Source organism: Podarcis pityusensis (assembly GCF_964106645.2).
Source record: "Podarcis pityusensis genome assembly, chromosome: 3".
NCBI classification, from domain to species: domain Eukaryota; kingdom Metazoa; phylum Chordata; class Lepidosauria; order Squamata; family Lacertidae; genus Podarcis; species Podarcis pityusensis.
This window is the reverse complement of record NC_138026.1, coordinates 10,099,620-10,112,709: the sequence shown is the minus strand read 5'-3', so window position 1 is coordinate 10,112,709 and position 13,090 is coordinate 10,099,620. Positions and strand designations below refer to the sequence as shown.

Sequence of the window (13,090 nt, the reverse complement as noted above, 5' to 3'; positions counted from 1 at the left end):
TCGTGGATTCAGCCAGCTCCAAAAAGTCCAACATCTTCATCTGCCAATCTTCCATTGTTGGTATTTCATGTAATTTCCAATTTTTGGCTAGTAAAATTCTCGCTGCAGTTGTGGCATACAAAAACAATCTAACATCTTTTTTGGGGCAATTCCATTCCTATTATTCCAAGCAGAAAGGCTTCTGGTTTCTTAATAAATGTATATTTCAACATTTTTTTCAGTTCATTGTATATCTTTTCCCAGAAGTCTTTCACCTTAGGACATGTCCACCACATGTGGTAAAAGGTACCTTCTTTTTCTTAGGACAGCCTTTCTCAACCTTGACTCCTCAGATGTTGTTGGACTACAACTCCCATCATCCCTGACCACTGGCCGTGCTAATTAGGGATGATGGGAGTTTTAGTCCAACCCAAAGCTGAGAAAGGCCTAGTTTAGGAGGACGTGTGCGTGAATAGATAGATTAGATTTCCAGCTCATTTTGAATCATCTTTTTAACCCGTATGCCTGAGTAATAGTTAGTCATCTATGTGTGCTGACAGCAATGAAAGGAGGCCTAAGTTGTACTCCCCATTGCACTACTAGTGATGAAGCTTTGACAATGTCCTTGTTCTGAGTAATTTGTAGGGCCTGGATAATCTCTTTCATTTAGTGAAACAAGTTGTTTGACTTTTTCTTGGGCAGTTATTACAATCTGGCTTGCAGTGTATGTCAGGTCTCGGGGGACTCACCTCACTGCTACTCGTTGGTTTTGAAAAAATAATCGAAGGATTTTCCTTGTATTTGATGCTGGGGTGAGGATTTTTTTAGTTATTTTGTTACAACAATGGACTACTTTTTCCTCACCAAATTTTATACAAATGTTGAACTCTAAAACTACTTGGGCGCTACCTGATGTTTGTGTTCTGGACGCTATAAACTATGAAATGTCTTGCTTACTTTGATTTTTTCACTATCTATAAAGCTCACGATAGTGTGTCCCCAAACCAAAATTATTCATTCTCAGAAGAGACCAGGAAGCTCTCTGCAACATCTCAATTATCTGAAGGCCAGCATAAATTCCTTCCATCTCACTACAGAAATCTGCTTTTGGAAATACGGCTCTGTGGCTTTGCATCCTCCATAATGGCACGCTTGAATTTCATTAATATCCTGTATTTTCATGGGAAATGTCCCCCATGAAATTCTTCCCTTAATTTAGCGTTCTGTCACTATGTAAATTTCTCTTTGTGTTCCTTCTCCTTTATAATATCCATTGTTATATTTCAATCCTTACCTTACTGGTGGAATTGAAATTTTTAATAAATAAATAAGACCCTGTGCTGCCCCAAAGGGCAGAACTAGATCTAATTATCTTTAATTACAGCAGGATGGGTTTCAGCTGAACATCGGGAGACAAGAAGATCAGTTTGACAGTGAAACCAATTACCTAGAGGTTTTTGGACTACAATTCCCATCATCCCTGAGCACTGGTCTTGCTAGCTAGGGATGATAGGAGTTGTAGTCCCAAAAAAACTGGAGAGCCAAGTTTGGGAAACTCTAACCTAAAGGGGTGATGCTCTCTCCCTCATTGGAGGTCTTCAATCAGTAGCTGTCCAGAGGCTCTAGATTATCTCCATCAAGCGAGGGGTTTGACAAGTTTGCATTAAGGTCTGCATTCAAAACAGGTGGACACAAGTCTACCCTTAATTTTTTTTCTTCTGTTTTCTCTCCTCTTCCTCCTTCTGCTGTTTTTATAATAAGCTACGGATAAGGTTGCTATTTGGGAATCAAAGGAAATAATTAGTATATTGCATAAGTTAATTTGTATTTAAAAAATAGCTTGTCTGGTTAAAATACCCATGCCATGTCAAAAGTAACTTCTGCAATACTTGAAATTCTATTTATTCTGTTCATTTATTTTGGAGCTGGGATTAGTCATGCATGGTGGTATATTCACCAATTACCGGTACACTTTTGGTCATTTTCTTTCTTTTCAGATGATGTCAATTCTCATGAACACCATAATTTTTGAGGACTGCAGAAACCAGTGGTCAGTCTCGAGACCCCTCTTGGGCCTTATACTTCTCAATGAGAAAGTAAGTATTCCAGAACTAGGGCATTCATTTAGATTAAAAATGAGACAAGTCAGTGTTAGTATTGACAAGCTGCTATTCACAGTCCATTGCTGATTGTAATAGAATGAGGAGAGGGAAGAAATAAGTCTCTTGGATCAGGCAGGGGTGTTTGGAGACACTTCATGTTGCAAAAAGAAACCCTATATTCTTTGCATAACAAGAATGAATCTCCTCTACATTCCCAAACCATTATGTAGCTCATGTCTCTAGCCCTGGTCAACCTCAGCAGCCTAATTTAGGACATTCTCCCTTAAATGCATGGTGGCATACAGGAGTATGGAGGGTTGAGACTAGATAATGATGCCCCACAACCCCCTCTGCAGATTCTTTCAGTGTGTGAGGTAAAGGTAAAGGACCCCTGGACGGTTAAGTCCAGTCAAAGGTGACTATGGGGTTGCGGCGCTCATTTCACTTTCAGGCTGAGGGAGCCGGTGTTTGTCCACAGACAGCTTTCCGGGTCAAGTGGCCAGCATGACTAAACCGCTTCTGGCGCAGTGGGACACCATGACAGAAGGTAAATGCCGTTTACCTTCCTGCCACAGCGGTACCTATTTATCTACTTGCACTGGTGTGCTTTTGAACTGCTAGGTTGGCAGGAGCTGGGACAGAGCAGCAGGAGCTCACCCCGTTGCCGGAATTCAAACCTTTTGCTCACAACCAATTGACTTGTGTTTCTAGACCAGTGGGAAGGAGGGAACTCGCATCATCCCTGACCATTGACCATGCTGGCTGGGGCTATGGGAGTTGGAGTTGGAGTCCAACAATGGAGAGCCCCAGGTTCCCCATCCCTGCACTCTGCCCTCCTTCTATCACTGTTGAAGGAGAGGGTTCTCCTGACACTTACCACATGCAGTGTCTGCTCCTCCACTGATGCGTCTGTTGAAGCAGCAGAGGAGAATTTGGAGGCGAATGGAGCCCTCCTCCTTCCCAAAAGTTTCCAAGAGTATTTCATGATGTTGGTGTGCAAGCACAGCCCAAAATGTGTGATTGCACCCAGTGCCTCTCCAAGAACTGACCGTTGTCAGTAAACAACTAGAATCCTGGGGTTTCCCATCATTGATATTCACCGCCAGGCTTTGTGGTGGACAGAGGAGTCATTTTTCAGACAAGTCACCCCCTGTAGGGTTTTTGCATGCAAATTTGGGTCTGTGGACTTGAGGCTAAGGTCAGGTACCCAGCTGAAAAGGAAACCATTTCTGTATAGCCATGCAAACCCGTCTGAACATATACAGGCTTGCTGCAGATACTGAGGGATTGTTCCTGGAGATATTGACCTGTAACGTTCTCCATACTTCTGTGCGCGTTCTGACTTTATTCCAAATTCATTTATCTCCTGGGCAGTCACAAGTGGCAGTGCATTACTGCTTTGGAGAATGAATTGTCTATACAATAAGATGGTGCTGGGAAAAAATAAGACACTAAGATTAGCAGCAGCCGCATACATTAAAATTCAAACCGAAATCCCAGCCCTGGTAGGAAACTAATAGAAGAAGAAAATATATCAAGTATAGAAGCGCCGTCTCATCATTCACCTGTGCTGAAGGATCCAATTTTAACCATATCCAATAGCACTGTCATTCATCTTCTTGGTGTATTATTGTGATTTAAATCCAACCTCCATACGAGGAGCAGTTCTTTTAAAATGATTGAGAGGGAATAAGGGCAAATTCAGTGTTTAGAAAAAGTTTATGACATCACAATATTATCCTTTACAGATGGAAGCAATATTTCCTACTTTGGGAGGAAAACTAATCATTTTCTATCTGCCCTGAGTCAGTGCATCATTATAAAAGGCGGAAATAAGTAGTCTTATGCATTCCCAATCTTGTTCTTGGCAACATTTTTGTTTAGCCAATGCCTCTGATTTATAGTATTAAATATTAGCCTGACTCTATATTAATTATGTGGTTTTGATTTTAGCAGCTTTAGTGTAAGGAGGAATTAAATATTTCACAAGGAGATATAGCCATGCAATCATGAATAGTAAGAAATATGGGGCTAGCACAATTTTCTTTCTTCTGGAACAATATTGCATTCTAATGATCATGGAGCTTGGTTAGCCGTGGAATGTATATATGCGTGTCATTATTTATCAGTAGGTCTTCTGTATTAAGGACTCGTCTGCATTAAGGAGGCAGGTACTGGGGTGGGTGGGTTTTTTTAATAGGTTTATTGGGATATATTTTTATATAAAGGATACAAAACAGCAAATATTCTGTGCGCTTCGAGTATCCGTAACATTTGCTGCTCCGGTTTCTGAGAAGCCAGCAATATAGCGATGAGCAGTGGTTTGTCTCAGTTCACGGTTCCAACACCAATTTGGATGCAATCTGGCGTGGCAATTCTGTCTTGAGAGTAGGCCCCATTGAACACATCTGAGTAAACATGCGCAGGCTGGTTCTATCAGTGTTTCCAAGCCTGCCATTGCATGATGCTTATCATCAGTGTAATTTATTTTCACCTCTCTTTCTCCGAGGTGTTCAGTGAAGTGTACGTGGTCCAATCCTTCACTTTATCATCACACCAACCCTGTGAGGTTCGTTGGCTAAAAGAGAATGATGGTACAAGGGTCAGCCAGTGAGCTGCTCTAGGTTTAACTTCCCAGACCTAGTCCTAGTCCAGTAGAACCCACTACAACAAGGTTTAACCTCTCAAGATTCATTGATGAAGAGTTTCATTGGTTTTTTTCAGCACATTAGCGGGGAGCACCCAGTACTGCGCAGTGGGTGGGTGTTGGGTGTTTGCTACACTTAGTGAAATTGATCTAGTTCGTACTTTGGGTCTCAAGATTGCACTGTGGCACATTACACAGTCCTTTAAAGCAGATAAGAGAAGGGGTATTTGTGGCAAGATAACGTCTCTGTTGCCTCCCTTGAAAAGTGCGAATAGCAGAGGATTATTATGAGGGTTGGTGTCTCAAAACAGACGGATGCCAACAAAAACCATTAGGAAGGTTGGCCTTTTGGGTTACATCAACAATTGTCCCTCTTTCAAAAGATCTACTGGTTTTTTAAAGGGCCCAACTGAACTTAAAATTCAGAGTGAGGACCAAGCAGTTGTAAGAAAAGGAGCCCTTATGGGAAATTTTTAAACTAATCTCAGTGCTTAAAATGTTAGCAAAGATAAGAAAAGTAAGTTTTTCCTTCACCAACTATGGGTTGCCCCAATTCCTTATAGGAAGACTAAATTACATTGCTTAGTCCTGGCCTTTGTTCCCATATCTGTAACAGCAAACATTCACAGTCCCGATATAATAGTCCTGCTGAACTTATCCCAGCCATGTTTAATTGTCCTATTGGTTTCCATTGGATGTAAACACAACTAGCTTCTTCTGGTCAATGGCCTCTGTGTTACAATAATCTTGTTCCTTCTTGCCTTCACTTGGCTCTGGGGTACAGTGGACCCATGTGGGTTTTGCTTGTGTCTTGCTCTTGTCTGAGAAGTATTTGAGGATGCCTTAGCATATGAGGCTGGGCTAAAGAGCCCTGAAACACCTTGCAATGATCAAATGCCTCATTCCAAACTGTAGCTGGAACTAGATATTCATATTCCCAAGACGGAGCTCACTTATTATTGGAGTTTGAGAATTCAATCCTCTGTACACCAGGGACTTTGTAGCCTTTTTGTTGGCTGCTTCAAGGATGGAAATTGCTGCTAAATGGAAAGCTGGATCTGGTCTTTCCCTACAAAGTTGGCTTGTTAGGATTTGGAAGATAGCATTAACAGAATGATTAATGCGGCACAGCAGGGTGGTAAGAGGTGATTGAAAAAAAAAGTTGAATGCAACCTGGTTCCTGTTCATTTCGTATGTTAATAAATCTTCCTCACTTTATGGAGAGGTTTGGTATCTTACTATGCTTTGGCATTGTATGCTGTCAGTTTTACATTACATAATGGAAAAAACAGTACTCCACAGTACATTATTGCATATATTATGGTACTTCGGGTTACAGACGCTTCAGGTTACATACACTTCAGGTTACAGACTCCGCTAACCCAGAAATAATACCTCAGGTTAAGAAATTTGCTTCAGGATGAGAACGGAAATCATGCTCCGGCGCGGCGGCAGCGGGAGGCCCCATTAGCTAAAGTGGTGCTTCAGGTTAAGAACAGTTTCAGGTTAAGTACGGACCTCCAGAACGAATTAAGTACTTAACCTGAGGTACCACTATATACACACACACACACACACATATAGCTAATATATATATTTTATTGAAATATATATACACACACATACACAGAGAGAGAGATAGTAGCACTAAATGAATAAATAGAAAGTTTGATCCTGTAAACTCAGCCGTATACTACATTCCATCATTTTAATAACTATTTCTTCTTTGTTTTTTCAGTACTTCAGTGAATTAAGAGCCAGCTTGATAAACAGTCAGCCTGCCAACAAACAGGAGGTCCTTCATCAGTGCTTTAGCAACCTAATGGAAGGAGTGGAACAAAGCCTTCTAGTAAAGAACAGAGACAGGTAAGCTTCACTATATCCTGAGATAGAGAAAAAAATCTGTGACTGATAAAATAACCTTAAAATAGGGGATTTTCCAGATAAGTATGTTACACACCATAAATGCACAGTTGCTCAGACAGCAGTGTGTGCATGTATATGTATGGAAATGTCATCTTGTGCCAAAGCAATAGCAAACATGTAGCCGAGCCATTACACAGGAACAAGATTTATTGTTAGTGTTGGTGGGTTCAGAAAGCCATGAACGTAGAAATAAGGATAAAATCCATGATGTTGCCACAGAAGTGGCATGATTTACGGCTTTTGTGTGTCTGCTTCTCACCACGGTGTTGTTGTTGTTTAGTCGTGTCTGACTCTTTGTGACCCCATGGACCAGAGCCCGCCAGGCACTCCTGTCTTCCACTGCCTCCCGCAGTTGGGGCAAACTCATGCTGGTGGCTTCGAGAACACTGTCCAACCATCTCGTCCTCTGTCGTCCCCTTCTCCTTGTGCCCTCCATCTTTCCCAACACCAGGGTCTTTTCCAGGGAGTCTTCTCTTCTCATGAGGTGGCCAAAGTATTGGAGCCTCAGCTTCAGGATCTGTCCTTCCAGTGAGCACTCAGGGCTGATTTCCTTCAGAATGGAGAGGTTTGCTCTTCTTGCAGCCCATGGGACTCTCAAGACTCTCCTCCAGCACCATAATTCAAAAGCATCAATTCTTCCGCGATCGGCCTTCTTTATGGTACAGCTCTCACTTCCATAATCCCAGCAAGGACACGGGATTGGGTCCAGTGGGCCTGGTCCTTTGTTTCCTCACCTCCCGCATGCCGCTTTGACAGTTTGATGGGGGCTTCCCATCTGTCAGTCACCAGATGTGTGCATGACCTCAGGTGAGCTATTTTGCAGGCACTGGCAGGACCTGCAAGGAATTCAACTGATTGGCACCAACTTTCAGCAGTGAGAAATCGCCCTCCATACAGTAGCTAATCCCAGTGGGGTTTGCATTTGGGGGCAAATTTAAAAGTCACTGAATGCAAATGTGCCCCCCACCCTAATGCCAAGGTACAATTACAGCTCCCAGCAATGCTTCAGGTGCAAAGATTTGGTCATTCTGAACACAACTACTATGCCCAAAGGTATAAAGCTCAGTATCTGCAGACCAAATGTCCAAATACTTATTTAGAAGCTCTGGCCTGTGATAGGCTGCACAGTCTAATAGGGAAAGCCCTTTGTGTGACGGCTAGTGGAAAACTTTCCTTCCAGTGTTGGAGAATTTTTCTTTCTTTCCTGTCATAAAGGCTTGTAGGACCCATTTGAATTGTCCATTTGTTAGCTTGAGGCTTGAATTAGTGTAGAGAAATCTGCCCCAAAGACAGTGGTGCCCCGCAAGACGAATGCCTCGCAAGACGAAAAACTCGCTAGACGAAAGGGTTTTGCGTTTTTTGAGTCGTTCCGCAAGAGGAATTTCCCTATGGGCTTGCTTCGCAAGACGAAACGTCTTGCGAGTTCTTGCGAGTTTGTTTCCTTTTTCTTAAAGCCGCTAAGGCGTTAATAGCCGCTAAGCCGCTAATAGCCGCTAAGCCGCTAATAGCCGTGCTTCGCAAGACGAAAAAACCGCAAGACGAAGAGACTCGCGGAATGGATTAATTTCGTCTTGCAAGGCACCACTGTATGTGCTGATCTGCTCCACTGTGCTACATTATAACTGCTACCTTGTGGACAGTTTAATAGCATCTAATATTTTAGATGTACATGATCTTTATTGTTATTTTTATCCATTTTTGTTACTTTCCCCCCTGTTTTACCTTCGCAGCATTCTTATGGGGTAGACTAAACAGAGAGTGGCTGCGTCTTCACCCTAAATATTTGGGCTTGTCGCAATTCCAAACCAGTCTGGAGCTGTTTGTAAGGCAGGGATCTGTAAGGCTCAGAGAACAGGCCTTCAACTAATACACCAAAATCATTAACCACACAGAAAAGGTTCTCACCCTTGGGCAAATCTGAGGGATGGATTTAAAAGTTTACATCTCATTTTAAAAACAATGTTGGTGGAAATCTAAACCCAAGGTATAATCATGGCTAATTATAGTCTTTTCAGAGAATTGATAATGGTTTGGAAGAGGCATCACTGTTCATATGCATAAATTGTTCCACTCTCACCACTAAATAGAGAAGGAAAGTTCATCTGCATTGATTAACCAGACTTTTCCAGGTGTTAGCTATGCCTTAATTCTGACCTTCACATGCTTTGGGGGCTTTCCTTTCCAGCTCAAATAAGGACTAAAATAATCCAAATATAATCATCATCTGTTAAAATTTTTTTAAGGTGTTTCTTTTATTTGTAGGATTTCTTGCAGCTGTGGGAGTTACCGTATTTTTTGCTCTATAAGACGCACCAGACCACAAGACGCACCTAGTTTTGGAGGAGGAAAACGAGAAAATAAATATTCTGAATCTCAGAAGCCAGAACAGCAAGAGGGATCGCTGCGCAGTGAAAGCAGCAATCCCTCTTGCTGTTCTGGCTTCTGGGATAGCTGCGCAGCCTGCATTCGCTCCATAAGACGCACAAACATTTTCCCTTACTTTTTAGGAGGGAAAAAGTGAGTCTTATAGAGCAAAAAATACGGTAATTTCTGACAATAACCATTCAGTTCTAACAAAGGACTGGTTTTGTTTTCAGAATTCTTAGCAGCCTTATCTAAATGCCTAGTCTGAAAGGACGTTTGACATGTTTGGTGTCTTCTTGGTTCCAGATTCACACAGAATATGTCCGTCTTCCGCAGAGACATGGCTGAAACCCTGCGCTGCGAGGGGGCGTCAGAATCGAGCAGTTCAGAAATGATGAGTTGATGCTGAAGATGTTTGATAAATGAACAGACTTTGAAGGTTGGGGAACCACAACATTGTTAGATAGGGTTTGACTTTAATAGAAAATATTTTTTTAAATAACTTCTGCCTTTTTATATCTCTGGCATAAATGTAAGGATTTGTAACACTGGAAACAATGTAAAAATCACACTTGGCATTAAGAACCGTTTTGAACTTCCGTATCCAGACTTCTTACCCTTTCACAATTAAATGGTGCAGAAACAATATCTAACCAAAGAACAAAATAAAATGTGTCTTTTCCTTTTTGAAATTGCATTGCTGGGAAATTTCAGTTCCGCGATTAGACCAATATCAAAGGGTTTTAAAAAACAGCGATGTCATATCTATTTCTCTCATAGCTTCATCTGAATTGAGTAACAGAAAGCATAATTTGTAAACAATATGGCTATATGTAGATATGTAGATTTTTTAAAAAGCTTTATGTCTTAAGTGCACTGTTAACAAACAGAAGATTGGCAGAATGCAAATTAACAATTCTGGATTAAAGTAAGAAAGTGGTACTTTTTGAAGCTTACAGGTGATGATCCATTCTTTAATTGAGAATGAATAAATGTTCGTTTCACACTCACGTATTTTGAATGTTTCATTCTAGGACAAAATACAGAGCTTTAGTTTGTGTTTTGACAGCTAAAGTATTCCTTGCGCAAGAATTACCAGTACAATCCTACACAGAAGAAAGTCCTGTTGTTTTCATTTGGGCTTACTTTCAGGTAATTGTGTATAGGATTGCCTGTAATTGTGCGTAGGATTAAAATGAATTTTAATATTTTTAAAGAAACGGACTGCTCCTGTCACAGCACCTAAAGGGCATATTCATCTTAAATGGCCCTACATAGATCAAGTAGGAGAACCCTGGAAGTTAGCCCTGCTCACCAAGGGTCCATGGGGCACAGGGAATCCACTTTTATTGGGATTAGGGTTCTGTGCAAGGAACTGTTGTCAGCCATTTATCCTCTCCACAGCTGCACAGTACTCAGTATCAGCAATGTGGGGAAATGAGTATGCTTGGTGCTGGAATGGTTTTTGCTCCGGTCCTCTGACTCCTTATTCAGGCAGCATCCCACATAGGATACGGGCGACGGTGCACCTTTCAAAATCTTGAACCTGCAATCATTTAGGCTCAAACTCTCTTAGCAAGGCTGGGAAAAAGCCCTTCCAGAGATGAACCTGTGGTTTGCCTCGGTATGTTTCATGTGGGTGCCCAGATTACATTTTGTTTAAAGTTGGCATTTTGTTCCTGCTGTTGATACAGGAGCAGAGACTTGTCGCTCGTAACTCACTTCAGCCCTCGAAAAAAGCAAGGAACTGTCATTCTGTCAAATTATTTGTTTCAAGAGGCGAGGCGCTCCAGTCCAAGGTGCTTTTTTCGTTCTCCATCCCTGTAAACAACACCTGACCTCCACGCAAAGCCAAGTTCATTAGCTTGAAAACCTGTACCTCCACATTGAAACCTGTACCTCCACATTGAAAGGAAACTAATTTTTCCTTAACTGTGGCTTCCTTTGTCATGCCGTGGGAGGAAATGCTGTTTGGGTGCAATCTGTCTCTGTCCACAGATCAGTCGTGGGTTTTTTTGGTTGGGTCTGGACCAGCTTCTCTCTTGAAAGCTGGATTTGAGAAGCCTTGTAGCTGAGCACTCTGGATTTAGTGCTGCTTCCTTGTATATGGCTTCAGGCTCCCTGGTGCATATAAATCCAGTGCTGGATTCACGTTTAATACAAAACTTCCAGATAAATAAGATCACTCCTGAAACTTGATACACATATCTTGAACAGCTTCTCAACCACCGTTAAGAGCTGAAAAACTTATTGGAGTACATGGACATATGAACCGGCCCGCTTTTAGATATGGAAATGGGTGCCATAGCACTTGGGCTTAGGTTTTTACAGTTCCAGCTGCTGCTGTTAAATCTATCCGTTGTTCCAAGCAACCCTGCCAAAATTAGCTAAGTCCAGAATTTAATCCTTTAAATGGGTTTTTTATCTGTGCAATAACACCCCTCCCTCAAGTGTTCTTAATTGCCCTACTTTACGTGGTTCTCTTTCCTGTGCCCTATTTTCTCCATAGCTATGGGCCAGGCATGAACATAATAGAGGGGAAATAATTGGGATGGGGAATATTCTAAAAGCATCCGAGAAGTAGGCAATAGTAGTTTCCTCTGAATTGAGTACGTGGGAGTTTAAATTGCAGCTATAAATTTAACAAATTAGGATTTTCAGTTTGATTCGTCCCATTAAAGCATTGTATAGCCACGAGATGAAACCAAGTATCTACCAAGCTTTTACATAGAGAAGTAAACAATTGTGTATTGCTTTGTAGCCCAGCGAAGGCTATGTTACTTGACTTTAAAAAAAAATGAGAGGTGTGGGGAGAGAAGGAGAGAGACAGATCTAGCTCTCTTAGAAAAATATTCTGTTTCCTCTTACATAAGAATGCTTTGGAGGAATGCAGTTTGTGGTGCCTATGCACTTCATAAAATAATTCCTCCGACTTTTTAATGTTTTATTGTGGTGTGTGTTTATGGTGACAGCAAACCTTTCAAACTATCGAGAAATAGCATGCTTCCTTGCCGTATTAAAAAATAATGGTGGTGCAGATTTTATGTACCTTAGTTTAAGAGTGCTGCTTTGACAACATTCTTTTTGAGGTTTACAGAAAAGCGTAATAAAATATGTAAGTTACATTTCTACAAACAAAAGCCCCATAACATAAGTTATTTATAAGCGTGAGATCTAAACTGTATCACGATAAATAAACTCTAATGGATACCTGCGCCATCCACCCTAATGTAATTTGCCCAACAAAAGTGTTTGAAACAAAGTTATATTTAGTAGAGGGGGGGAAATATCTGGGAAGGACTTGAGTATTGTTGGATAAAATACAGAGAATAAAATGGAACATAGTAGTAATCTGCCTTCGTGGGCTAACTGGTCTGTGTCTGGTCTGCACACTGATATCGACCTGTAATGTGCTATTCCTCTTAAAGTAGATTCCAGCTGGATGCAAATAATTATGAAGGGCAGGAGGACATCCTTGCTTGGTACCAGTGAACCAAGGTTAATTCTAGAGATGACAAAAGCTGGCCGATGTACTTTGGCACGCTTCTCCCTTCAAATCACTCCACCTGCATTTCATGCAATGCTGCCGTACATTTCCACCACACAACAGTCTTGTCAGACAGAGCTTGCCATGCCTAGCAGAGAGGATACGGTCCACTGTTGTCCATAGTTTTGAATTGAAATGGTTGCGGTTATGATTGGCAGTGCAAGAAGTGCCACGCTTTCCCCATGCAGATGTAGAAATGGAATGCTGCCTCTATCCATACCTTACAGCAGAGCTTCTCAAACTGTGGTTTGTGGACAACCAGTGGCCTATAGGCTTCATTTAGGTGGCCTGTGCCGTGTCCATGTAAAATAGGCATATTGGTCTTAATTGCATTTTTACTGCTTTTTTTTATCTCTTACATTGCGTTGTGTTAAGCAGGGGTCAGCAAACATTTTCAGCAGGGGGTCAGTCCACTGTCCCTCAGACTTTGCGGGGGGCTGGATTATATTTTTGGGGGGGGAAATGAGCGAATTCCTATGCCCCACAAATCACCCAGAGATGCATTTTAAATAAAAGGACACATTC

General features: G+C 41.6%; 1 protein-coding gene across 3 annotated transcripts in view; it reads left to right on the top strand.

The window, feature by feature from the left end:
* RANBP17 (RAN binding protein 17) overlaps positions 1-10,028 on the top strand; it is a 183,961-nt gene extending 173,933 nt beyond the window's left edge. For all 3 annotated transcript variants that reach the window (XM_080999002.1, XM_080999001.1, XM_080999000.1), the window contains 3 exons: positions 1,977-2,075; positions 6,467-6,594; positions 9,325-10,028. In XM_080999002.1, the coding sequence (XP_080855128.1) occupies positions 1,977-2,075; positions 6,467-6,594; positions 9,325-9,421 (324 nt within the window). In that variant the 3' untranslated portion in view covers positions 9,422-10,028. The remainder of the gene's footprint in view (positions 1-1,976; positions 2,076-6,466; positions 6,595-9,324) is intronic.
* The last annotated feature ends 3,062 nt before the right edge of the window (positions 10,029-13,090 follow it).